Source organism: Acanthopagrus latus, chromosome 5 (assembly GCF_904848185.1).
Source record: "Acanthopagrus latus isolate v.2019 chromosome 5, fAcaLat1.1, whole genome shotgun sequence".
Taxonomy (NCBI): Eukaryota; Metazoa; Chordata; class Actinopteri; order Spariformes; family Sparidae; genus Acanthopagrus; species Acanthopagrus latus.
Genome location: NC_051043.1, coordinates 27,859,434 through 27,887,155, shown reverse-complemented (window position 1 = coordinate 27,887,155; position 27,722 = coordinate 27,859,434). Strand labels below are relative to the sequence as shown.

Here is a 27,722-nt window from a genome sequence, read left to right as displayed (position 1 = left end):
TTGTGCTGGCAGTAGTTGTGACTGAAGGCATTATGTTTTGGGGTTTTACACAAATATCTAATAGGATAAAATTAAGTAATGATGTTTTATATCCTTTTAAAATATTCTGCACTTTATTCAACAGTGTGTCAGTAATTCTTGTTAATAAGGCAACACATAGTGAAACATGACAGATACAAAACCACGTCCAAGTATAGTTATAAATTAAGTTTATTTAGAAAATAATTATTTTTTTCCCAAAGTGCAACTTCACAGCTGCATCACAAACATCCCTGCACTACATTCAGGTACAGAGAGGGACAACACCTTGACCAGAATTCAACATGACAGTGAACTCTGAAACACTGGATGAGGATGAACGGAGGGTTGCACAATTATACAGGAGCTGACTGTAGTTCTATCCCAGATGTTGCACACTGAATACAAAACTGGCAGCAACAGAACACGTGGACATACAGACAACATGGCTGTTAGCTGAGAATAACATACCAACACTGCAATGGCACACAAGACCGCAGAATACAATACAGTGTGGAGCCTGCTGGACACAAATACCTCTTTAACAACAACATCTTGGCGCTGGTGAAGAATATAACTTGGCCCCTGACCAAGTGTTATTTGCATTCACTGACTTGACATATGGGCAAACGCATAAATAGCTGCTATAAGTGCACTGCAGGCTGGAGTACACTCAGACAGGGCACAAACCATATAAATAGCTTTTTTTTGGATTGCGACAAACGTTAGCATTGCAGAGCTACATAGTGTGCATAAATGAAGTCCCCGACATTTAATGCAAGTTAACTACATGGTCAGTTTGTTATTGGAGACTCAACTTGACAGTATGACGATGCTCGCACAGTGCAATTAATGAGAGGAAGCTCCGTTAGCTACATGAGTGTTAGCAACAGCTATTCAATGACAGTGGATTCATGGCTCATTTATGGCTTTTCAGCATCCATGTCTGTCTTTGGACTGATAACATTAACCGATATAATCATTTGGATTTACTGTACTGTGCTTAATCGTTTCTCTCAGTAAAAGGTATTTACAATATCATATGATTTAAGTCAGTTTAACTCTAATTGTTAGAATAAGTGAAAAGGTGCGATATGTAAGAACTGGCCATCTGTCTGATTCATACTCTGGATAACTCGAACCAGCTGCTAACTGCTGCTACCACACAGCTAGCTGCCGTTGAGATTGTGTGAGCTAACTCTACCCAGGCCACCAGGGGATTGTTGGTGCTTTTTACTATCAGACCATAAAGTCTTGAGGTACAAAATGGCTAGCGGCTAGCCAGTTAGTATGCTAACTTCACCAGATGACTCCGCATCACAATACACAGACGTCTTTGACATGACATCGACGCTGTTATATCTTCATATTTTGTTGATAACTTTAAATTTATGATGTTATAATCATAATTCTTACATATAGCACCTTTAAGAAACCATCACAGTTCCCTGCCTGTTTGCTGCTGCAACGTGATTTGTCTTTTATTATTTTATCTGAAGAGAAATTGTGCTATCATAACAGCTGGGTATCCCTAAGTATAGTTGCTGATTTTTCCCTAAATGCTCAGATTTTGTCCACAGTTGGCTTTAAATAGTCAATATTTATCCATAAATTAAAAAAAAAAAAACAACGCATGCCTATACCACAAATACAAAACCCAACAAAATCATTAAAAATATATATATATATATATAAGAACAAGACTGAGATGCTGACGGCTTTGCAGCCCTGTAAGTGCTGTTAGTTGGTATTCTCCTTTGTGGTGATGGTGACAAGCTGCTTCGCTGCCTTGGCAATGTCATAAGCACATTGGATGACCTGCTGGGTGACCAGCTGCATGTCCGGTCCCGGGCAGCCTTCTGAAGGCAACGCCTTCCTGCACTCGCTCTGAAGCCGGAACGCACTGGAGGTCAACAAGCGCAGAGATCCTCTCACAGTCTCCGAGCGTGGCTTCTGCAGAGGAACGTTAAAATATGTTGTTTTTAATAGAAGTTCCTGATGAAAACTCAACAGATGTGTGTAAAAGGAGGCAGTTTAATGCAGAAATACATTCAAGACATGTTTCCATACCTTAGGAAAGAGGGCGGCCATTTCTGTTACAGCCACATGTATTCTTTCTGAGCAGGGTATGAAGCTGTGAGGAGAGATTTGTCCATGAGTTCAACAAATTAATGTCACACTCATAATATGAATTAACCCAAAGCTCTTACATGCACGTCAGTTTAAGGTGCTACATAGTGTTCACAACACACCGTGCGTTATGATGTTCGACTGCAGGTTAACATCAACTACCAGGTCATGCTATTCAACAGACATCACACCTTTATTCTATGACACACTTTCATTAAATAATAATGGCTACACAGCATTAACATCAGCCTGAATAAATGTGTTACATCAACTACACTTCCCTACCTATGAAAACCAAGTCAATGCACAGATGCAACTTATCAACTAGCTGACAGTCTTTTCACATTCAGCAGCACATCACATAAGAAGAGCCAGATTGTTAGCAGGTGAGACAGAAGGACAGAGATGAGGGAGAGGAAAATAAAACTGTGCCTGGGAGGCAGGGACAGAGGCCAGAGTACCAGGAGGAGGGGTCAGGGGACCGGAGGCTGAGCGGCTGAAGGGGAGGGGGGGCCTTCTCAGCCCAGGGCACCAGAGTGCTGAAACATCCCAGGCTGTGCCTGAGCCGACGCACGCCTTCACGCTCACATGGTCTGTTCACAGGGGTGAGGGACGGGGACACCGTGACGCCGAAACAATGGAAGTGGAAGTAGAATGAAGGGGAAGAGTGAAGATAACCAACAAAAGGGGAAATGAAAGAAGATAAAAGCAACTAATAATAACAGAATAATGGTGAACGAAGAGGAACTAAAGGTTTAAAATGGAGGCAAGGAAATGAAAGCTTAAAAAAAAAACAGATCCTGAACTTAGATTCTGACCTGTCATGTTTGTTCTCCTGAGCAGCCCGCAGCAGCTCCTGGATGTTCTTGGTGATCTGCTCGGTTTTGCGGATGACGTCCTCGGTGCTGGGCAGCGTTGGATCTGGCTCCATCTCCAGATCATCCAGCTCAGGGATGGAGCTGCCCTCCCCCAGCCAGCCGCTGCTCCTCAGCCTCCCTCTCCTGCTCAAACTGCAGAGGGAAGTTCAGAAGTCACGTCTGCTGCCAAAATCCCTCTGTACTGTGTACAGCACACTGTTTATTTGACTTTCCCTTTGTCATTTAACACAAACCATAATTCTGGGTGATGCTCTTACCCCGAATCATCCATCTCAGAGTCATTGAATGTATTGTCATAGTCGCTTTCCGGCATGCTGCTTTGCTTCTCTAACTTTGTGGCCTAGAAAGAAGAGAAGGCAAAACAAAAAAACAAAACTTATGAAGCGTCTCGAGTGAGACGTCCAGTGTGAGACGATGTAAATCAGAAACTTCCAACGCTACACGTAAAAAGGCATCAACAAGGAAAAAGCACATTCAAATGGATCATGTGCCCTCTTATGTTTGTCGCATGTTGAAGTGAAATATAAACAAGTGAGAGCGATGAAGGTCATTCTGAATGAAACAAGCCGATAAAGCTGTGAAGCAAAAAGCACGTTGTTAAGTTAGAGCGTTCAGGACGGGGTTAGTCACACAGAGTTCTTCACATCAGTTATAAAGCTGACTTTCGTAAGGATGGATTCAGTCGTGGCGAGTAAACAAAAAGCCGATACTGATAATCAGCAACACATGGCTGGAAACATTACGTAAGCACCATGACACACAGGCTTGACTCATCCTTTAAACTCAAGTGAAGTAGACCCCAGAGGGTCATTGTGGGAGGAGGGGAAGTCGAGGGTCGGATGACTTCATGAATTAAACTTAATCAAATGCAACGCGACCGTAAAGTGCATCACGCGAATCACACCAGTTATGATTCCTTGTTTTCTGTTCACTGTGACTTAAAGCTTCTACATGAGATTCAAAACATTACAGAGCAGATAACACGTGTTTCACTCAAGTTTCACTTCCTCTCTTTGTGTTCCTCTGCTCTCATTTATGCCTGATGCTCAATATCATCATATCTGAACAATCAGTTTGAACTCTGTATCCATTTTGTGACACTTACACTGCAAAACACACATAGTATTAGTTGGTTTTATATTCTAATGCTTCACCATTACAATTAATTTCCACACGTGAGCAGAAAAGCAAAATATGGATTCTACGTGACCTGTTTCCACTCCACTTGCAGGTGGACTTTAAAGTTTCTCACTAAGGTTTAGCTTTAACAGTTTTAATGCAGAATATGAGCAGGCTTCGAGTCTTAGAGAAGGCCTAATAATAGAGCTTGCTTTAAAGAACAAAACAAATGAGGGTCGACATTTATTCTTGTGGTTATGACTCGTGTACAATAATTAAAATAAAATGTAGTAATTCACACCCTCAAACTTTACCTAAAGAATATGTCACTAGATGTTGTGAGCAGGATCGCTAGCAAGCTAATAATAATGACATGTATTTTGGTCACTGCGGCTGAATGTGTTTCTATCTGGAAGGGAAAACAGCGTATAGAGGCAACATATTTTTAACATCTAACTCTTTGAATTAAAGTTTACTTCAACTGAACCTCAGCTGCTGATTGTTGGAACAGTGGAAGGACTAAGATATTTTTGGGTGAGTGACATTTAGTTTCTGTTGAGTATGAATTACGTGTGTTTTACAATAGTCTCCAAGGTTAAATTACTGTTTTTGTCTGGTGGCTTTGAGACTAGCAGTATATTTGCTGTGTGAGTGACGCTCGAATTCGTTTTGGTCCGACACTCTTCTGCTGTAGTGCGACATCTGTTAGCAGCTAATGGTGTACGTGGAAACTTTAAAGGGTAACTCTGGGTTGAAACGTAGTATAAAGTCTTTTGTGGCTTTAAAAAGCTTTATACTACTTTTTTCGCCATACGCGGTAGAACTCCTGGAGATCTGTAAACACACTTCGATGTGCAGATGGGTGGAGTTACCCTTTAACTTTACAGAGCCTGACAATCAGACTCAAAGCTTCATTTAGAAACAGGAAGCACAGAAAGTCCCTTCAAGCCACACAAGACCTGAAACATATTCATACTCGTTCAATCAATCAAAGTCCAGGAATCCAAACAAAATCCTCCTTTTGTGATGCAGAACAAATAAGACTGCTTGAGGAAACTTGGTTTGCACAAACAAGTTCAGATAAATCTTTGTTCTGCTTTACGTCAAGACAAAAAAACCCAACATGTTGGTGTGTTACTGGAGGAAGTGAGAGCATGCTGTCAGGCTCACTGTGCCACATGGCCAAGCATTTGTTAGAGACAGCGTGAAGAGAACTGCTCGGCATGTTTGAAATGAAAAATAAGAGTTAAACAACTCCAGGAGAATTTTTAAAAAAATGCATTCAACAATTACATGTTTTCCTGTATTTAGACATTGGTGGTTGTTTTATCACTACCAAACTTTGTACAATCAAATGTTCTCCAGGTCATCTGCTACTCAGGCTTCTGGAGCAAAGAAAGAAAGCGTTAAAAATTAGCAAGCACAAGTTCTCTGCCAAACACTCAGCAGACAGGCAGAGGTCTTGCCCTCACAAAACCACACAATTCCAGTCGTTTAGCCTCGCCGTGAGGATGATGCTGATGGAGGCAAGTATCTGCTGATGTGATGGCAGCTGGTGGAGGGGCGGCTCATGCAGCGGGGCAGATAAGGAGCAGCATAGAGGAGGACAGAGGGAAGTGAGAGAGCGGGAGAGGTAGACATTGTAAAGGGCTCAAGGTGGATTTGCTTCGCCCCACAAGATGTGGGCCGAGTGAGGATGTACTTAACCTTTTGAGCACCTTCGTCCTTCGACCATGACAGGGCGGATGGAAATGAGGGGAGGGATGAAGAGGTGGTCACAAAAGCGCCCCTCTCCGTCTAAAGACAGGGTTCAAATCACATTTTAAGGACACGCGTTCCTTAAATTAAAAGAGAAACAAACTAAAAAAGTGAGGTGAATTCTTCCAGATGTGTCTCGCCTCCAATACTTAATGCTGACAGTGGAGCTGATGAAAAGCAGTCTGCACTCTGAGCAGGACCGTTATGTTCAGGATTAAAAGAAATCTTTGTCTTAAGAGGGCGGAGGTTAACATCACTGCTGTGTAGATTATTTAAAAGAGCTTAGTCGTGTGTACAGATCATCCTCCTACAGTTATTTTGCTGAATTCACGAGCAGTTTCTTTCTGAACTCTTTCTGCATCCTGAAAAAGAAAACATGACTGACAGGCCGGGAAGTTAATCCATCGAGAGAACAGCACCAGGAAAGAAGGATTAATAATTTCAATGTACAAAATCAAAGAGAGAGTTGAAACAGATGAGAAGATTGTGAGTTTGTGAAATTATCATGCATTACAAAAACACAGTGTTTGTATGGTAGTTTTAATGCTTCATCATCACAAAACACAGTACAAACCTTCAAAGTATATCAGAGTAACAGCATCTGCGTGAGTTTACATCTACGTTTGGTCTGACAGAAAAGCAGCACTCCAGTGTAACAACACAAATATGCAGATAATGGTTTTGAAATATGTATCTGGACAAGATGAAATGTGACTGGCTGTTGTCTGAAACGCATGACATTGTGCACCTGGATGAATCTGTCTTTGAAGAAGTGCCCAGTGGCGGATGAGGAAGAGAGGGAGAGAGGTTTGCTCACAGGGTGAAGACATGAGGGACAGTGGTGGAAACAGGGCAGAGGAGAGGAAACAGCAGAGGAGAAGCAGGGAACAGGTCTTACTTACATGAGGTGGGAAGGGTTGCAGGTTGGGGATACCCTCCTCTGGGTAGGGATTTTCCCCTTTAGGGAGATAGGGCTTCAGGCCTGAGCCGGTCTCATACATAGACATGGGCCGACTGGCCCGCGCTGACTGCCGGCGTTTCAGGGCTGAGGGGCTGGAGGGGTCAGGGTAGTCTGAACCGCTGGGGATCTGATAGATATTGGTTGTGACCTGCCGCCTGAGAGAGGTGTTCTCGCTTTGCAGAGATTGCAGCTGGAAGAGACGGTCAGCAACAAACTAAGACGCGCTCTGAGCAAAGCAGGCTTTTGTTCCCAGGTCGGGAACTTTTAGCTCAATATTGGGGAAACGTGGCAGCAAAAAGAATCAGTTACACAGAAAAACTTGAATCATTCATCCACCAAGATAATCATAGTCTAATAATACCAACAAGCCAGCTGTCTTGGTTCTTCTTTGTTCTTATATTCAGTCACTTTATGCATTTATTGATTATAATCCTATGAGTGTTATAGATTTGATTGATCCGTAATGGGACAGGATAGTTGGTATTATTACATGCAACAAATCAATCAGTGGATCAAAGTTTCAACGGTTCAGTGTAACAGTGATTTTTTTTGCCACATTTCCCTGATATTGGGCTACATTTTCTCTACAATCTGTTCTGAACCATTTAATCTTTACAGCACAACATATTCCTCAAAATATTCAGATTATACTTTGACAATCTGCTCCTGCTGTCAGCCTTCTTTAAGGCGTCTTATTTTCTGTTTTTCATTTGGCAGAAGTAAACACACTTCTTTGCGGGTATCAATTTGTAAAATTTGAAAGCTGCTCTTTGAACCTTTGTTATTCCCATGATATAGAAAGCTCAGACTGTGTTTGGATATTGGATTCCTTTATCATACAATTGCAGCTCCTGTGTTTTCAACATTGCATATATTTGGATTAATTGTTCAGCCCTAGTCATTAATATATAGAACCTGAAGCTGCTTCAATGACTTACAGACTGACTTGAGAATATTTTCCAATAAATGTCAAATTCTCCTTCAGTTTCCATCGAGTGGAGCATTTCTGTGATTGTTAAAGAACTCCTAAGATCGTAGGAATAACATGAATTTTAGCTTGGGGCAGGATTTCCTCTTGATCTAAGAAATGCAAAAGCAAGTAATGAGCAAGCAAAAGACTGTTGCACAGGTAAGCAACACAGGTGAAGTTCAAGTCAAAGAATTATGAGAGAACAGGAGGCATCCAAGAACCAACAAAATCTAGGAGATTTTGTCAAGGATACGACAGTTTGGGTGAGGAAAAAAAAATCCCAAATCAATGCAACTACTTGCATTCAGTGTAAAGTAAATGGAAGATCTTGTGAAAGTGTTGTAACCTCCAGCTGACTGACAGTGTTTGGTAAAGGCTGTCCTGTTTATCTGAATGTGGTCGTCTTTGTAAATCTGCTCAACCTTCAGCTAACACAACCAAAAATCACATCGTAGGAAACATTAAGGTACGCTACAGTGCAGTAAGTCTACTGTCAGGGGAGCACACAGCCACCCCAGAGCCACACAAATCCAAAATTCATTAGAGAAGATTTAGGACAGACAAAAACATTCTGCATGCTTCTTCCAAACAGCCAAATTTGAGCAATTTTAACACAAGAAAAAAAAAACTTGAGGCTTCGACATGCGTATATCTGTGGCCAAAAATCATCATATTCAGAATAGTTTTGGGTTTAGCAAGATTGCAAACATTTGTGCAGAATCTCACACTGACACACAGAAACATAACTCCAGGTTTGTACTTGCTATGAACTCTCTAAGAAATGTGACCACTTAGAAAACATGTAAAAAATTTCACATCGACTACAGCAAATCATTTTTAAAAAAAACATTCTATGCAGTAAACACAGTATATGTGATGAAGCAGGTCACACACATACAATTTCAGTTAGTCACTATGAACTAAGAAAAGGTTAAAAAAAATACTGTCAATCACGTCATGCTTTTTCTTAAAACATGCTTGTTAGTAACATTAGACAGGCTTTAACTCTATTTATTACAAAAAGAGGGACTGAACTTGTTTTTGTTAACTGGAGTAAGGGTGCTTTTGTTCTTCTCAGATCCATCAAACAAACCAACAACAAACAAACAAAAAAAAAAATCTATAGTTTACATTCAAGTGTAGAAATGAAACATGCTGGCCAAAACAGAGGGCGGACCAGCAGGGTGCCGCAGCAGCCTCATTCCTGTTCAGACAGCCCGGCCGTCGCTACGAGCCGCCGGCTGGGCATCCACACCAGAGCGTGATCCCGCTGCTGACCACTGTGGCCCCCCCTCGGTCCGGCCCCCCCGGGTGTTAGTGACCTTATTGTTGCAGCGCGGGGGATACCTTTTTCTGCATCAGCCTCAGCTCGTCACTCAGGTTGCTGTTGGCTTTCATGAGGTGCTGGATCTTCGCTTCAGAGGCAGAGAGCGCGTTCTTCACCTCCATGTATTCTTGCATAGTGATGGGGCCGTCTGAGAGGTCAGAGTCCAGGCTCTGTTGGAGAGAGGAGGGAAAAAAGAGTGAGGGCACCTAGAGAGGGACTTTAGCCTCTTTCACACACAGTAACCAGGATCGTGCGATTGGTTCTCTTCATGTTAAAGCTTCTTTCATCAGACGACTGTCAACATTTATGTGCTTGACTCTGCAATATTACTGCATCATCCACACAGCTGGACTGTATTTTCCCTGGAATGATACCAGCTCTTGTGTTTTCTCTGACCATCAAGCCCTGCTCCCGTTCACAGATGATCCCATGCAGAAGATGTTCCTGTACATTTCAGGATTAGACCGCATGTGTGAAAGGGCTTTCAAAGTTTTAATTCTTTGAAGTGAAGCCCTGATACCTTGGTCCGATCTCCTTTACTCGAGGGAAGCTCTTGATCTGTATCCTCATCGGACGCCACACTATCGTAGTCGGGCTGGTCGTTGTCCTGGCTGTCGCTGCAGTGCCTGACAGCCATATTCTTCAGCGTGAACTCCACATTGTCTGGAATGAACAAACACAGAGTGGAAACATCACTGTGTATCTGTGCTGCACCTCACAGTCGGTAAGGTCTTGTAACGAGTTAACAATATAATGCTGACCTTTGGGACTGGCTACTGAATTCCCTTGTTGTCTGCGCTTAGCATCACTTAATATGTCAATCACAAGCGTTGCAAATTCGTGTGCATTAAATCTTGCAAGCTTCTGTCGTCCCTGAACAAGGAAAAAAAAAGAAGTCACATCAGCAACAATCTCACCTCAAAGTAAAACTAAAGTGTTGGCACCGGGGTTTTTTTTAAAGCTGACTTGCCTGGTTTCTTGTTGATGAATACTCTGGATTCACAGGGAGGAAGGGCACCACAGTCGTCTCCGTCACCAGGGTGCTGTGATTCTGCGTAGCCAGCCACACTACAAATTATAGATAAGAGATCAATAGCGTCCTGCTAAGAAGCGAGTACAGCTGCAACGCCAGTGGAAGTTTTGATATATCAGAGTGAGACGACACAGCTTTTACTCTGTCATTTTGTTTACCTGCGTCTGTCTCTCGTCTGTCCACCTCGTCGTACACGTCCATGGCAAGCTCCTCGAATAAATGATTACTGAGCTGCACGAAAATTAGGAAATTACAGGTAGTCAGACTTCAGTAACAGGGAGGACAGAGAGCTCAGTGCAGCGACCCTGATGAAATACTTACAGACTGCAGTTTCTTCTTCGCTGCCTTGGCGAGTTCTGACAAATCTAAACTGCTGCGAACAGACAGAAATGTTCATTAAAGCATGTTGATGAATCATACGAGCGACACAACACACATTTCATTCTGATTAATACTTACATATTCCTTATCCATCAAAAGAGGGCAAGAAAAAAGATCAAATGTATCATTTTAAATGAAAAGTGCAATGGCTGCTCTGCTCATTTGCAATTACAGTTGAAAGTTAGAGCTCATCTTGTAGAATCGTTGGAATTTAATTATTTGCAGCAATTACACATTCTCTGGGTTTGTCAAAGACGTCACTTCACTCTCCTCTAACACAGATAACAGATGCTGCAGTGATTCCAACAGCATGTCCGAACAGGCCTGAAAACTGCCTCACCGCGCTCACTCTCTTGGCTCGATTCAAGTTAAACCCATTCACATAAGACACGCATTGATTTAAAAACAAATTGCTTAATATCGACTGGCACGATGGTGAGTAATAGCTTTATGTTTTCTTACCTGTCAGCCATCTGTGGAACGATGAAGTGCTGCCCGTTTTTATGATCTGAAAGAAACAACAAGAATGTTTGGGATCACTGCCAACAACATCAACGACACCTATGGGAAATGCAAACACACTTTCTATTAGGCGTGATGTAAACCTAGTTCAAATCTGGTTATCACAAAGCACATTAAATACTATAAGCAGCTGTGCCACACAGGTGAAATCCATCAGGTATCCAGGTGTTGTTCTTATCTGCCAAGTCTTTCACTCCCTCCAACCACAAATGTAAATAATACATCTACGGAGCTTGTAGGAGGGTGAAGAATAAAAGTTTCTCTTCTCCTTAAAAGCATCATTGTGATTGTGAATTGATAATCTTTAAAAATCCAAAATATGACACTATTTGAATCACTTGTTATCTGTGTTTCATCAGCATCAAGAGTCATGTCAGTTGCCAGTTTGTGGAAAAAGATATAAAAATGGGTGCACGTTTTCTTCAGCCCTGCCCTAATGTTAATGCTAATTACCATTTGCGACAATAGCATTGGCAACATTAACATGAGGGGGAATGCAATAGCAGGAAGAAGATGGAATGCCACACTTAGTGACTGTATGTTATCGATAACACCTTTAAAAAACATTTAATCCTCAACCAAAACCTTCAGTTTGAATTAAGTGATTCATCAGATAAAATGGAGTGCTGGGCGAATGCAGATACATAATGTGACCACAGTGGAAATAAAAGGCTCAAACTCCAATAAATATGGAACGTGAGTAGAATATTTTGTTGGCTCACAATATGGGAATTTTGGAAGAGATTATAGATATTTTCAAAAAACAATTTTGACTTTGCAAAGTGCTGAAATATTCAGATCAAACAAGCTGGAAACAGTCAAACACAGCTGGCATGAATAAATAAAAGCTGCTCAGTATTTGAATGTTGATTAGAATTTGAATGTCCCTGTTGTAAATGAAGATTTAAACGATTTCATCGTCTCTTTTCTCACTGCCTACCTGGTTTTCTCCCACACAGGTAAAACGCCAGTCGATCAGTTAGTTCATACTGAACCTCCACCAGTCTGTCTGCGAGCTCATGGTGTCCTGCTTCTCTGCAAATGTAAATGTTTAAACAACATTTTAATATACGTTAAATGGTGAATTTGCAAGCCTTAAATATGTTAATGGTTAAATTAAAAAAGATGCTTGAAAGTGGCTCACCTTGCATAGTCAATGGGAGTTTTGCCATTGCTGTCGGGCGCTCCAGGATCGGCCCCATAAACAGTTAACAGTTCAGCCTGAGATACTTGTCCTGCCTTTGCAGCTACATGCAAAGGAGTGTTTCCTTTTTCCTAGAGGAGAGGTTGAGCAACATGACAAACCCATGTCATCTAAAAAAACTCAACAGAATAGTACATGTAGAGATGAAAATTCTGTGGCGAATCTTACAGGGTGAAAGAAATTAGCTTGTGCTCCGAGGGATAACAACCGCAAACAAGTCTCCAGGTTCCCGGTGCGCACACTTGAGTGAAGTTGCTGAAAAAAAACAAACGATTATTACTTTTGATAAGCTCAACAATAAGGCTTTGTACGGGAATGTGTTTTCAACTCACCTTGCTTAGATCCTTGGCCGTCAAGCTGTCATCCTCCCGACAAGGCATGCGATGGACGAACGCCAGCATTTGATATTTGGCTTTTATAAACTCTGATTTGTTCGGGCTGTCGGGACAAAACGAAACACGGAGGTTCAGACAGAAAAGAAAGAAGCAATTAAAGCATCAACAAAACAAATGTTGTACTGAACAAAAAGTAGTGGTAAGTTTTTTTTATTTTTGAACAATAATGACTCACTGCAGTTTGTCCTGAGGGTTGGCCTTGCGTTTTCCGCTCATTACAGACGCAGGGTCCAGAAGAGAGTGCTCCCATATTGAATTTGCTCCGTTGCTGTATAACGTCTGAACCATCTACGGTGAAACGAAAAAGAAACCGGTATAATGTGACCCATTGATTTCGACTGCAGAATGCTGACGGGCTGTTAACAGGTCCTCTCCTGAATAAACAACTTTCTATTTCTGGACAAAAATCAATGCAGCTCTGTGAGATCTGATTGTACAACTGTGGTCAATAGACTTCTCTCAAGCAAAAGATACAGACCTGCTGAATGTGAACCTGCAGTCACAGAGGAGAAGATGATCATGAAGACATCTCAGCCTCTGACAACTCATTAACAACAAAAAAGCTTCACAGCCAAAACAGTTACGCAGATGTTTCCTGTGTGGGAGTTGTTACCTGTAGCTGCGTGGGAGGCCACGGCGTGTGCATCAGGTGTCGGACTTGTGAGCTGTGTCTGCCCAGGCTCCGGTGAACGCTGCAGCACTCATCGCAAATCAACACACCCCTGTTCACCGAGGCCCAGCGAGGCTCTGAGAAGGAAGAGAAGAAAACCACAAAGTGAAAATCATGACACTCTCAGCGATTAGACTGATGAATCACAGCCGAGTGAAGACGTTATTTAAGGAGCAGCTAAAAGCACAATATCTGATTCTGTGGCTCGCACGGGTCTGATGAGCTCTCGATAGCTGAGGCCGAGTCAGGTGGAAAAGGTATCACAGGTCGTCACCTCTCATTCAGTGACATCATTCAAGTCACTGAGGTGCTTTTGTGTATCTAAGCAGCACAACTCGCCTTTTTTGTCTCTGTTCCTCACTGACAGGACGCTGAGAAACTCTTACTTCAGACAGATGTTTGAAGGATTAGGCAGGGCTCATTTTAAAAAGATCCATCCCACTTGCAAGTATTGTCTGTTAGAGCTGCAGAAACTAGTCAATTAATCAACTGGCCCATCGAAACAAAATAAATCACCAACTATTACAAAAATTAATAATTTCTGCCATTTTTCAGGGAGTCAAGTTAAACATTTGCAGGTTCCAGCTTCTTAAATGTGATAATTTTGTGCTTTTCTTTGTCATTTATGATGGTACATGAAGAGTCTTTGGAAGTGAAGTGGTTTGAAAACATCACTTTAGGCTCCATGGAAAAAAAAACATTTTTTTTCCACATGTTATAGACTAAACTATTAATTATGAACATAACTGGCAGGTTACTCAATAACAAAATTAATTAAATAGTTAATTACAGCTGAATAACCCTAGCCTGTTTGTTATCTGAAAACATCAGCACTCCACAGTTATGCAAGGTGCTGTAGGTAATTTTAATAAACATAAAGAGTCCTCAGTAAACCATCAATGTGCATCAATCCATGGCTGAAAATAGTTCCTAACAAATACTCCAATTAGTCCTGTTTACTGCAGCGTGTCCCACTGTTTAAGGCAATTATTTAGGCTTCTTAAATATTAAATTATATATTCTGATATTCTGTTTTTAAAGATGCATGACTTCATTAAGATAAAAAAGGCCTCAGACTGAGGAGAAAAAGTAGAAGATGTGGGATTGCAGCGATAATACATGGATCATATCAGTGTTAATAAAAGGTCATCGCAGTCATTTCATGACAGTCTTTGACAATAAAGAAAAAACAGCATGATCCCAGTCTCAACCTTTAAAGCCTCTGAACTCAGACCACTGGAAGCTTTGTGGCTTCTAATACAACATGAATAGTCAACACAACACAGAGCACAAATATTACAGACCACAAAATTCACGTTCAATCACCTCTGATCATCACAACATGCCCTCGAGGAGGCTTTTAGAACCACATGCAGACAGACGTAATCTAACTCACAGACACACCCCAGCAGGATCAAGGCCTTATTGACCCAAGATTTAGGTAAAGCCATGCATTGTCTGAAAAGGAAGTGAAGCCTAGCAGTCGTAGGTCGAAGCACCTCAACGTTTTACTGTTGTGTAATAGAGCAGCTTCCTCTTTTCACAACATACGAGAAAATGACAGACGAGAATTTTACAGCTGCATATTCAGGAAATGCACAGCGTTAGAAACAGAGACAGGGAGAGTGCACTCACAAGACACAGTCTGAGCTGGGACTAAAATAAATATGTTTACTTAACCTCGACCTATTTAGCATACTTCACTTAACACAAATGTCAGAGAGTTGTGCTGTCTGCCACATAGATCGAGTCTGTTCTCACTGCAAATATCTCCAGACCCAAAAAAAAAAAATACTGTAAATTCATATGATACTCTATGATAGCTGATAAACTGTTGAACAGATTGAGTGTCTGTCTGGCAGCGTGACAGGACAGACAGTGAAGACGCTAAGTGTCTTAGCAGCAGCTGAGGTGTAGGAGGAACAGCTGCAGGGGTTGCTGAGCACATTCTGGCACCTGGTCCCCGGTTTTTCAGTGTCTCCCCCTCATTTACTCTGCACCAGGACCTGGGAGATGGTGCTGCTGACATGCTCCTTTTACCCTTTCCTCGACAAGTGCTGCTAAATTTAATACCACATCTTCGAACTCTAAAAATATTCACGCCCAACAAATGGTAACAGTTGTGTGGAGGGGCAATCCAGGCCAGCTGCTGGGGGGAACCGCAGGGGTTTGGATGACATGATGAGGGACAAGATACAAAAAATGCGATTAACTCTGAATATTATAGATTTGTTATTGTGATTAGACAAGGAACCAGAGAGCGCAGGGATTTGTAAAGTAAATTCAGATTCAGATTCATTTAGATATGCTCAAATATATCAGATTTACAGTACGCTACAGTGCCACAATTGAAAGAAATACTCTCATTTGCATTGAAAGCATGCGGTCAATTCACTCAGCATCCTGTTTTGTTTCCTGCGCCTGCCGAAAAACATCACGTCATTCCTATATAAGTGGGACTTCTGAAAGTACGGTACTGCACTCACAATGCAACTAATAATACTTGTTCAGCTTTCACAGAAACATTTGATTAGACGCTGTTGACTGAACTTTTCTCTCATCCTTAATACCATTTTGAGCGAACAAGTATCTGTTTTGAGAGGCTGGTGTTCCTCTGATGTCGACTAACGCACAAGATTTAGTTGTCGTTGGTGTTTCAATCTGATCCTGAAGAGAAGAAACCAACTGGTTTCAACCTGACAAAATTGGATTTGAGCTTAGCTTTTTAATCAACCACTACTTATCGATTTACCAAATATGATCAGTCAAAGAAAAAACATTCAGACACTGTCAACGTGGTACTAACATCTCCTGTGTGGTGGACAAAAAGCACCATGAAAGGAGGCCACTGAGCCCACAGACACTGACTTTTTATGAATGATGCAGTCATCCTACTTTAGTTAGAGCAGTTTCCTGCTGATCTAACATCAGATTTCATAATGGATAACATCTTCATTATGCTGGAAACACCTGCAAAAATAACACACAAAATACATAAACTCTTGTTACCTGTGGCAAACTTGAGTAAATTCTGTGTTTATGTGGACACAAATCAAAAATACCTGCCTGATTTTAAAGCAAGTTAAACCGGATGAAAACAGTTAAAAAGACAGCTGCTTCAGGTCCAAATGCAACCCTCAGTTAGGGACCTGTCAACAACACTAACCTCGGTGCAGCCTTCACATCTAACCAACTGTGAGGAAGAAAGCAGCGTGGGGGCACGTCCGATAATCTGATTAAACCTCAAGTGTGAAGTGCATGGTGTTGGATTACCAGACGTCAGTGAATAAATAAACGCTACGTCTGAACACTGCAGGGATGATCTGAATTTCCTTACCTGGGACACTGCAGTCAGCGCAGAGTTCGGCGTTTCGCAGGCGTTTGGACATCCTTTACTCAGGAGCAGATCCCTTGTAAACCGAGCAGACTAGTATAACCGTTACGTTATGCTAACCATTGATTACTCTTTGGTGATTCCTTCCGCGTTAGCTCAACCCAGCTAATTAAAAACAACCCCCACCCGGACGACAACGACCTGCTACTTCATTCAGCTGTTGCTAGCCTTTCTGTTTCGGCTAGCGTCTGCGTTGCGAGCATTATAACGTCAGCCCTACAGGAGTAAGGTACAATGCTGCGGGGTGCCTGCAAGTTAGCTGACTTAGCACCTGATTAGCTAACTAGCCCGTGTCTGCTCGGTAACTCTTCAGTCTGGCAGACAGAGCAGAGCGCGAGCGTTCCCAGTGGCAGCTGCGACTGTGACCTCGGCTTTGGGGACAATGTGCCCGGAGTTACGCCTGTCAGGATGTAAACTTCCTGATGTAAATGACGCCTCGTTGTCTCTTTCGCTTATATGAGAGACAATACATGCGGTTGCTCTGATTATATGGCTATGAAATTAACCTTTGGCATCCAACACCTAGATACAAAGACGTTATTTGTTTGAGTTTGTTGTAGGTTCGGGCGATACATTACCTGACAGACTTGACTGAGGGCATTAAAACACAGTCTATAGTAGAGATGTGAGTTTGATTTATTCACCTTCGTGACACGGTACAAAAGAGCTTACAGGACCTCCACCCACCACGTCAATATCTCTACTGCTTTTTTAGCATAAACTAACGAGTAAATAAAAACAAATAGTATGACACACTGGGGTCAGTCTTGGGACAGGATGGACGATCAACAGACCCAATTTTATGTAGCTGAGCCAATGTGGAAGCACAAATGTGTAGGATTTGGGGGCATCTAACTAGCTAGTTAACCGCTACATCAATACATTAACTAAGCTGGTTAACATTTATTAATATTTGAAAACTTCAACATGCCGTATGTGTGCGTGTGCATATGTTACGAGCTTGACAGCTGGCGGTAAAGTTTCATATTTTTAACCTCCCCGTCCCTCCCCGAGACGTAAATGCGCCGGTCCCATTTCGAGGTTATAGGCATAACAAGTCTGAATACAGCATTAATAGCGTTAAAGTTTGCAGGACGATAATGCTTTAAAACTTAATTATTTTACATGTTGATTGCATTCACGTGTGACGTGGAATATCGTATAAATCAGAGTTATAGTCGTGTTTTAATGTTTTTAACCCCCCATGTGGACGTGTTGAATGGTTCCGCCCAACTGGAACTAACTATTCTTCCTTTTCTGAAGGCGGCGGTTTTATTTAAAATCGTGTTTATGTCTTGTAGCAACCTAATAAATAATTTTTGACACACATCAATTAAGTTAAGTTAACCCGTTTGTCTTGGATAGCCGTCTTAATTACATGATATTAATCACATTGTGAGTCAGTTTCTATATAGGACACCCCTGTCATTTCTGGGTATTGCTCCTGACACTTCCTTGTTCAAAAGTTTTATTTAGAGGAAGGCTTGGGGGAAAGTTAGACACCGGTTTGGATATTTCGACGTTGTTGTGGTCAAATATTAAGGGCATGGATCGTATTCACTGTACATTTTGGCACAAGTAAGCGTGAGCGTATTGTAGTTTGTCCCATGGCTGTAATTACCAGAAGCTGCTTGCTAACGTTGCACTGAGCGGCTCCATAAAGAGGAAGATGTCCACGGCTAACGTTAGCGAAGACATCAGCGCGAAGTTTCCTCTGCATTCCGCAGTGTGGGAGAACGATTACAGGAAGCTGGAAGAGCAAATAACGTTACCACAGGTTTGTAAAAAGAAATAAAAACATTATTACCGAGTATGTCACGAACCGATGCCTTGGGGTCGATGCTTGCTAGCTAGATGAAGCCAGTGTTGAGATGTTAAATCTCCGCAGCCATCCAGTCAAAGTAGGCCAGTCGTGTTGACAGATGCTCTGTAGGGTCACACACACAGATAACGCCTGAAATGTCTGACAGGACATTGCTGCTTGCTGATCAACAGGTTCGGAAGTTTGCTTAAAATATGTATTTCAGACACGACTGACTGCTTGTTTACAGTTGCTGATTTGATACACCATCCTAACAATACACAGTCTGACCAGATATGATAACATAATAACTGTTTTACCAAAAGAAATCATTGTGTTTTTTTATGCATTGTGCATCTGACAATTTGGCTTGATAATACATGAATGCTGCTATTATTATTATTCTAAAGCATTTATAGTGGTTGTTATTTCTGGTTAACAATTGATGAGTAATTTTTCAAGACCATCTAATTGTGGCTTCCTTCAAGTTACTCATCACAGTTAATACTGTGTATTCTTGCGGTAAAAGTACTATGATCCTACTTAGCAGCGATGCTGATCAATAACATATTTACCCAAGTGGCATGACTCATATGAGAGCCAGACATGATGCTCAGTCTTGTCAGTGTACTAAGTGCTGCAGTCCTGTATCATTACGAGCAATGACCTAAATTAAAGGGTGTAGCGCTGTGGCTCTTATTTGTTACAAGTCTCATACAAGTAAAGCACAATGCCTTGCTCTCATGTAACATGTTGTCCTACTGATACTCCAGCATTAAGTCTAAACTTGTTGTAAGGTACAGGAGTAATTCTCCTCGATTTTCTCAGAATGAGATCGAGGCTGTGGATCCCAGAGGTCGGACGCCTCTGCACCTGGCCGTGTCCCTCGGCCACCTGGAGTCGGTTAGAGTCCTTCTCAGACACGGTGCTGAAGTGACGAAAGAAAACAGCCACAATTGGACAGGTGAGTTGCAAAACTGCCTACATGAAAGGCAGAGAATGCTGTGATCCCACAAATGTTTCCTTCACTTGTCTTGTAGATCTGCTTTCTGAGGATGTGTGGGTTGTTTGATCACTTAGAGCCCTTCTAACATCAGCTGTTTCATCTGCTGTTAATGGGTTTTCTTGGAAAACTGCATACCCACTCATCTGACTGCAGTTAAAATGTTTCACTTTCCTTGGTTATTACCGTCATTGTTGAGGTTTTTTTTAATGGATAGTTTCCGCTGCTGGTGAACATGCGCTGTTGCCTTAAAAGGTTTAGTGGTTTGTTGATACTTGTCTGCGTCTGTGTAGTGCTGCAGGAGGCAGTCAGCACCGGAGATCCAGAGATGGTCCAGTTAGTGCTTCAACGCAGAGACTACCTCAAAGCCTCCACTGCTCTAGGAGGAGTGCCTGAGCTGCTGGCAAAGATCCGAGAGGTTCGGATTTATCTTGTCATCCATCTGCGCATGTGCCTGGTTACATTTCCTGCCAAAAGAAATGACTGCCCTGTCTATGTTGTCATCCACAGTCTCCAGACTTCTACATGGAAATGAAGTGGGAATTCACCAGTTGGAGTAAGTTCGGTTTTTGCATATGGATATATTTATCATGAAAGTAAAGTAGCCTGTTCACACAGGCTGTTTATCAGCAAAGCAGTATGCAAAAGGTGTCTACCATGCTACCTGCAAAATACACAACCCTTGCCAGTTTCATCAGGGCATACAGGAAAAACCACATACCTGCTTCTTGGTAGATGAAACATTTGTTTTGGTTCAGGATTGAGCCACATTGTTTTTCATGTGCGGATACATTTGTTTCCATCGTGGGACATTCTTGTGCTGTTGCTTCACAGTCCCTCTTCTGTCCCGGGTTTGTCCAAGTGATGTTTGTCGCATTTGGAAAAGTGGCGCCAGCCTGCGAGTGGATGCCACTCTTCTGGGCTTTGAAAACATGACCTGGATCAGAGGGCGTAGAAGCTACATCTTCAGAGGAGATGGTGTGTGTTTTAGCTTTCTTACACAACAAGGACATTTTCTGAATTCTCTCTGTGATTTATAAAAATGTTGTTTGTTTGTATTTGTGACAGATTCTCATGCAGAGCTGATGGAGGTGAACCATGACGATGAAGTTGTGGACACTGAGCGCTTAAATATATCCCAAGAAATGGAGGATGTCACACTGGAGTCGATGCAGCCGGCTGAACAGGAAATTGCCAAAAGGTTGACGACCCCTATCGTCAACACCTACTTGGATACCAAGGATATTGCTTTTGAGAGGCAAGAGCCACTTTTACTGTCGTTCTCCGCTCAGTGCTGCAGTCTTCACATTCAGCAGTGAACTTCAGCCTTCGAGGAACACATTTTTACCTAAAAATAAACCCTAACAATGTCCCCTATCTGTATCTTGCATTGCATCATTGTATTCTCTGCGTTGTGTAAGCTATTTCAACCTGAATGATCAGTGATTGTGAATTTTGCCTGTAATGGTGCTTTTGTATCCACAGAACCAAGGCTGGGATTTGGGGCTGGAGAAGTGACAAAACTGAATTGGTCAATGGATTTGAAGCAAAGGTTCACAAAAGTTCTATATTTTCTTCTTATTATCACTAAAGTGTAAAAAACACTGAAAACTGTTGAGCCCATTTATGGCGACATGTGACATTTGATTCTTGTTTTCTCAGGTTTTCAGTGTGAACAACGTAAATGTGGTGATCAGGACAAGGACGGAGCATCTCACAGACGAGGAAAAAGCCCGGATAAAAAGTAGGTTGGAAAATATTCTTCATGATTTATTCCTCTGTCCTGCAGTGTGTCTGTGAGGTTACTGAAGTTGGGCTTTTTTTGTTCGAAGGTGAAAGAAACATCTTGGAGTCTCTACTGGGGACCGTGGAGCAGCACATAAGTGCACAAGGGGTAAAACGTGCATTCAGTAGTCACATTAAAATGATGTATATTGTTCCCACCTGACAGCTGATTTGATTATAAGCGCTCAATTTCATAGGACTTGACTCTTGAGTATGCGACTGCCACCAATCCCACTGCCATCACTCCAGAGGAATACTTTGATCCTGACTTTGACCTGGGGGACAGAGACATCGGGCGACCCATTGAACTGAGTGTTCGAACACAGAAGTAAGAGACGTGGTTCTGTTGCTTTAACACACCTCATATTGTGTTCATCACAGCTGTGTTATCTGGAAGATATGAAGTTGTGTGCATGTTTGAACCTTCTTCAATCTTGTCTCACTCAGATTTAAAGGTACATTGTGGATGAGCGAAGATCATCCTCTGTCCCTGGTCGAGCAGGTGACCCCCATCATCGACCTCATGGCTCGGACCAGTTCCCATTTCGCGCGGCTACGAGACTTTGTAACCCTGAAATTTCCTCCCGGGTTTCCTGTTAAAATAGGTACGTAACATTCCAAGCAAGCAATGTAAAACCTGCATAAGTTTTTTCCCCCTGTAAAGTCTGATTTTTAAAGAATCTGTGTTTTCATTTTTTGCAGAGATTCCCCTGTTTCATGTGCTGAATGCCAGGATTACATTTGGTAATGTCAATAAATGCAGTACTGAAGAGGAGGCGAAGCCAACACCAGCAGCTACACCAACATCCTCAGGAGAAGATGAAGAAGCTGCAGGTAGAAATGCAACCAGTTCAGCCACGACTGTATATTTCTTAATTGTTATTTCTGATCCACCATTGTTTTTCTTTTCCTCCCTCCAGCACTGCCTCTGTTTTCAGTGTGTCCTTCAGTGTTTGAGGTGCCTGCCAGTTACCACCGGCGAGGAGGCAGCCGACACACGCCTGCGTCCAACAACGACGAGGAGCTGCTGCAGTACGCCATCCACCAGAGTCTCCTGGAGTCTCGCCGAGCCGCGGGCCAGGTCAGAGCAATCAAAGGGAAATCTGTAATTTTCTAAACATCGACTCTATATTTAAATAATTTGGTGTGTAAATGATTAAAAGGTCACTTGATTCTTTTATTAGTCATGACTTCAGTTTTAATTTGCCCTTTAATCAGCTGAATGCTTCCAAATCTGATCTCGTCCTTCTCCTGAAGTTCCCTTTTATTTTGCAAGTCTCTGCGTCCCTAAAGCGCTCCTTGCTGTACGTTTGTGTCATTGCAGGAAGGGAGCTGGGATGATGCAGATGGGGAATTCCCCAATGTAATGCCCAGCAGCCAGAGTGACAGGTAGGAACGCAGGTTAAGGTTGTAATTACATAATGACATGTGGTGAAAGGAACTGTCTTCGCTGCTCGTTTGTACTATAGGGATTAAGAAGGTGCAGTGTATCTGTTTACCTCTTGTGTCAGTAAATAGATCTCACTTTTCCCCCTTCAATGTCGTTCCAGGAGCATCCCAGAGGGGGTGCTAGTGGAATACGAAGTCACCCCGAGTCCCGTCAGCTCCACTTCTGCCTCGAGCACCGACACAGAGCTCCGCCTGGCCATGGAGCTCTCCGCTCGAGCCCAAGCGGAAGAGGAGAGGATGAGGAAGCAGGAGGAAGAGGAGCTGGAGAGGATATTGCAGCTATCGCTTACCGAGAAGTAAAAAATAAAAAAAGGAATAAGAGGGAATCACGATACAACTTTTCCAGATCCAGAAGCAACTACCACACCTCAATTGTCCTTCTTAACCACTGTAGTCATCTATGCAACCGCAGATTTCTTTCTGTAACAGATCATTCTTGCACAGGCAATATCAGACTCTCGGTATCCAATATTTTCCAAAAGGTATTTTTGGTAAGAGCATACACCTTTATATATTTCTATCTCAGCGTAGTGTGTCTTCATCCTCAAGCTTAAACCATGGACTCTTTCAGATGATTTCGGGGTCTTCTTTCTATTTATTTCTTTTCTTTTCCAAATCAGAACAGCAGCAACCCACATTTGTTGATCATATATTTTCCGGAGTGGGGTCAAATCACTGTAATTCAGGTTCTGTTTGACTACTCCAGTTGACTTCAGACAGTGATGTCACTTAAATGTGGCACTTAAGGTCCAAAGCACTGACTTTTTTTAATTATCCTCTCAGAAAGCTAGAATAAAGAAAAAAGCCTAGCACAAGAGAAAACTACTCGCTCTTTGGACCCAACGGAGCAGATTTGAGTGTTTTCACTGTGAAGTCTTCCTTTAGAGTCACCTTGTTGAGGACCACGGCTCACTGAATAATGAAAATCTCAGGGTTCCAGTTTTACACATTTAACCTTCACTTTGGAATCGATTTGTTTGACCCATTGTAGACCGGTAGATGTTTCATCGGTGTGAAATCTCAGTGCATATTACTCTTTGCCATATCAATATTAATTGAGAAAGTTGGGTTGATTGAATTTACTCTTATTAATTAATCTACATTTATGTAAACAAAAGCATGCTGCTGTGAGAGAAACTTAAAAATCAGCTGCATGGTAACGAAGTATCTTCACTGCGACGGAGATTGGGGGTTAACTTTCCTCGGCTTTTTGTTTTACTGGATGTTTTCTGGGATTTCTTGGTGAGAGAGTTGATATTTTTCTTAACTTCAAGCATTATCACCTCAGTTCAAAAACGCAGTAGCAGAGACCAGAGTCTGTCTGTGGATGCACAGCCATCGTGGAGTCAGGAAGCAGCCACGCAAACCGAGATTATTCAAACTCCTACAGGCCGTCTGTTAGCCTTTTGTAGCCATGAACAACATCAGACCTCCGAGCAGAAGAGAAGACAGCACAAACTCAAAGATCAAGCATGTCCGCCATACCTAGGATTAGATTCTTCAGCATGTGCCAAGAGGATGCTTTCCTTTGAACGCTTCCGTCTGAGCGAGAGGCAGTGACAGAGTAATGTGGTGCCACTCTGACTAACCATTCAAACAGATTTTCTTTCTTTCTTTTTTCTTTTTTTTTTTTTTTTTACATTTTGTAACTTTAAAACAAGATAATGAGCTGTTGACATTAAAGTTGTGCTTGGGTGTTGCTGAGTTAAACGCGTTAACCACTATAACTTGACTTCACTGACAACCAACCACTGAGCAAACGTCTCTCTGCGTCGCCGCTGTCTGACTTTCACGGGCTTCAGCTGAAATAAATCTACTAATCATGACGATCAAGTTTCCAAACTGACGGAACTGTCGACTTTTAAATAACAAATAAATTAAAAAAAAAAAATAAAAAAAAAAGGCTAGCTTTGGGTAATTTAAAGCAGATCTTTGTAATGCACAGTTCCAGCTGCAAAGGTTGTGTTTTCTTTTTTCTTTTTTTTTTTTGTTTTTTTTTAATACATTTAAATTTTAAGAAAATGTGTCGGTTTCGAAATGTTGTTTCTAAAATAAAAGCACTTTATTTCCATGAGGATTAAACGTGACTTTGTTCATGAGTTTTATTTGCAGAAAAGAAACGGCTGATTTAAAAAATGTTTGTTCATCATGTAAAGAGTTGGATAGATGGTGTGTCTCCCTACGCTGTCAGGTCAAATAAGCCTTTTTTTTTTTTTAAACTAGTCCTGACATCTGTACTCACCAACATCGAGCTGTCACGTTTTTCCAGTGCTTCTTTAATTAGCTGAGTAGGCTACACTAAGTGAAGAAACTCCTTGGATTCACCGTAAAATCAGTCGACTAGAGATACATGAGTAGTAAGTTGAGTTTTTTAGTAATCAGGTACAACAAAGGGAACATTTCTCGGCACCATGGGAACTAAACATGACTGTTACTAGTGCTGTATGTATGAATGATGTCCAGCTGTGTGTGATCTGCACAGTTGAGTTGTTGGTGAAGTGAACAGTTGATATGAAGGACAGAAGCACCGTCTGGGCCTGCAGAGACGTGATGACGCTCAACCAAACCGTCCACATTTGGACATTTTATCTCCAGAAGCCTCTAAAGAACCTGCGGACCTCCAAACGATCAGGTGAGGCACCTGAACAGGTAGGCTGGATTCTTTCAACAAAACAAATCGACATCCCTTCTGTAAACTGAGAGATAATTCATTTTGAAACACAAGTACACTTAACATCAGTTACTTTGATACTTTTACTTTATGTACAGGTGATTTTCACTCACTAATGTGATATTTTAGGATGATACCTTCTGGGTCGGACCTGATACGACACTGATAATGAGCCTCTGGCCCACAGGAGTGATACACATCTGTCAGCCATCTCAACCTAAAAACTGTCATGTACCACATTAATAACGTCCAGACTGTATTTCTGATCAATCTAATGTTATTTTAATTAAATAAAATTGTGCGTGTACATGTAAGGACATGTCTTAGTGATGGAGACGTACAATCCCTATTAAAGGGCAGATAAAAGTTCATAAATATTTGCACAGTCAGTGTTCAGCCTGTTGGAGGCAGAGCCCCTCTGGCCCCCCTGCGGGCCCCCGTCAGGAGGTGGAGGTCGCTCCGGGTCTGGGGTCCTCGGTGCTGGTTCTCCTCTCTGCAGGGGGGGTCGCTCGTCCTCCTTGGTCTTTGTCTCCTTCTCCTTCCGGGACAGCTTCACCGACGGGACAGCGGTTTGTAGACGCACACAGCCATGATGATCATCAGCAACAGCAGCACCCCGAGGACGCTGCCCAGCGTGACTGTGCGGACAGAACCACAGACTGGATCAGGCTCACTACTGGTTCTGATTCACATCATTCATTAAAAAAAATACAAGTCGCTGTCGTGTCAGAATAAACACAATGCAGATTATTTTTTTGGGTCAGCACCAGGCCCACACAGCGGCTCTCAGCAGGATCTTACCCAGGTTCTGCTTCTCCAGCACCACATAGGCTCGGTCCGTCAGGGTGGAGTCCTCCAGCTGCGCCTCCACCAGCACACCCAGACACATGAGCACAGCTGGAGGGATGAGGAGCTGAGACATGTCGGTGGAGGCTGGAGGAGGATGAGGAGGAGGACGATGGTGGAGTTGTTGATGATGATGTTGATGATGATGAGAGAGAGAGGCGGTTCTTCTTCCGCTGTGGGATCTGGGTCCTAGAGCCGTCGTGTTACAGCACTGACTCTTGGTTTGTTGATGAGTGGATTAATCAGCTGTCACAGAGTTAATTAATCAATATTTCCACAGGAGATCAATCAATTCAGTCATCTTTACAACAACATAAACACCAGTAAATGTTTCTACTGCCGCTCCACTTTCACTATGTCTCTAATATTTTTGATAGTCTGTGTTTATATATCTGCAGAATAAATGTTATATAGTAGAATGTGTTTACTTAATATGATATTTTACTCATTATGATTCATTTCTTATTGTTTATTTCTCTCTCACCAGCTATACGCTCATCTCTGGAGGACCTGAAGTGCTCTGAGTGTGTCACAAATGCAATATTATTAGTAGTAGTATTAAGTATTATTATTTTTCATTAATGTCTGAATTTTGTCAGATTTGTTTGCATCTTCAGGTGGCCTGGATTAAAGCAGCAGTTCAAAGTTCATTTCAATGAATTGAGTATTATGATTATAGGTGTAACTCCTGGATACTGCCTCCATAATAATGGCAATAATTGGCGACATATTGGATTATAAGTATTTTCAGGAAACTTTATCAGAAATTGTTTTTAAATTAAGGCTCTGTAATGTTAAATATCCCCCTCTTTTTTAAGTAAATGTGTCTCAGATGTGAATATTTGTTAAGATATTTATATTTACAGCAGTACATTTGTTGAAAAGTTGTGATTTTGGCATTTTTTTATTTTTTTTATTTTTCATTTTCTGCACCACATGATTGTTGAAATAATAACCTGAAAAATCAATAATGGAAATAATCTTCAATTACAACCCTTTAGGCAATATTAATTCACTTTTGGGTTTTGCACAAGTTTGCACACACTCCCCTGTGAATACTGAATGTATTACTGCACAAAACTACAGATCAGTCATTTCAACATTCTTTTATATTTTACTGTCAATTTTCTTTTTTCTCATTATGCTTCTTGTCTTTATATTCTTCCATATATTTATTGTTACCTGTTAAATCACTTGTGAAAACCTTCTTGGCAATGAGCCCGATTCTGTTTCTGAATATCAAAACATGGTTCTGATTGTTAAAGAGCCGCAACTAATGTCCTAATGTTGATGTCTTAATCTGCGTCCTTTAACGGTTGAGTCATTTAGTCTCTAAAATGTCAGGACACACAGGAAGATGCTCGTCATAATTTCTCCCAAACTCATTATTTTGTCCCACCAGCAGCT

General features: G+C 41.8%; 2 protein-coding genes and 1 long non-coding RNA gene across 8 annotated transcripts; 1 reads left to right on the top strand and 2 right to left on the bottom strand.

Moving 5' to 3' along the window:
* Positions 1 to 192: 192 nt before the first annotated feature.
* Positions 193 to 18,729, bottom strand: git2a (G protein-coupled receptor kinase interacting ArfGAP 2a). Of its 6 annotated transcripts, none has more exons than XM_037097282.1 (20): positions 16,704 to 17,128; positions 13,310 to 13,443; positions 12,872 to 12,984; positions 12,634 to 12,739; positions 12,470 to 12,556; positions 12,242 to 12,372; positions 12,038 to 12,132; positions 11,038 to 11,083; positions 10,516 to 10,567; positions 10,353 to 10,425; positions 10,132 to 10,229; positions 9,923 to 10,034; positions 9,682 to 9,824; positions 9,182 to 9,331; positions 6,806 to 7,054; positions 5,853 to 5,942; positions 3,284 to 3,366; positions 2,967 to 3,158; positions 2,089 to 2,152; positions 193 to 1,971 (listed from the first exon to the last, which is right to left on the bottom strand). In XM_037097282.1, the coding sequence occupies exons 1-20, from the start codon at positions 16,753 to 16,755 to the stop codon at positions 1,759 to 1,761; spliced, it is 2,283 nt and encodes a 760-aa protein (XP_036953177.1). In that variant the 5' UTR covers positions 16,756 to 17,128; the 3' UTR covers positions 193 to 1,758. The 6 variants fall into 6 exon arrangements, with proteins under 6 accessions (XP_036953177.1, XP_036953182.1, XP_036953183.1 ...); XM_037097286.1 differs by lacking the exon at positions 16,704 to 17,128 and adding an exon at positions 18,568 to 18,729 and having other exon boundaries at positions 1,759 to 1,971; XM_037097283.1 differs by having other exon boundaries at positions 1,759 to 1,971; positions 10,516 to 10,564; positions 16,704 to 17,129.
* On the top strand, positions 18,011 to 24,689 carry ankrd13a (ankyrin repeat domain 13A). Its single transcript, XM_037097289.1, has 15 exons — positions 18,011 to 18,537; positions 19,390 to 19,525; positions 19,858 to 19,982; positions 20,075 to 20,120; positions 20,399 to 20,542; positions 20,633 to 20,822; positions 21,050 to 21,116; positions 21,227 to 21,308; positions 21,397 to 21,458; positions 21,547 to 21,677; positions 21,797 to 21,954; positions 22,052 to 22,183; positions 22,270 to 22,430; positions 22,674 to 22,738; positions 22,900 to 24,689. Exons 1-15 carry the CDS (start codon positions 18,430 to 18,432, stop codon positions 23,096 to 23,098), a joined length of 1,806 nt encoding a protein of 601 aa, XP_036953184.1. The 5' UTR covers positions 18,011 to 18,429; the 3' UTR covers positions 23,099 to 24,689.
* Positions 24,420 to 26,472, bottom strand: LOC119019067. Its single transcript, XR_005074922.1, has 2 exons — positions 26,271 to 26,472; positions 24,420 to 26,107 (listed from the first exon to the last, which is right to left on the bottom strand). It is a non-coding gene; the product is annotated as an uncharacterized LOC119019067 (long non-coding RNA).
* Positions 26,473 to 27,722: the final 1,250 nt, after the last annotated feature.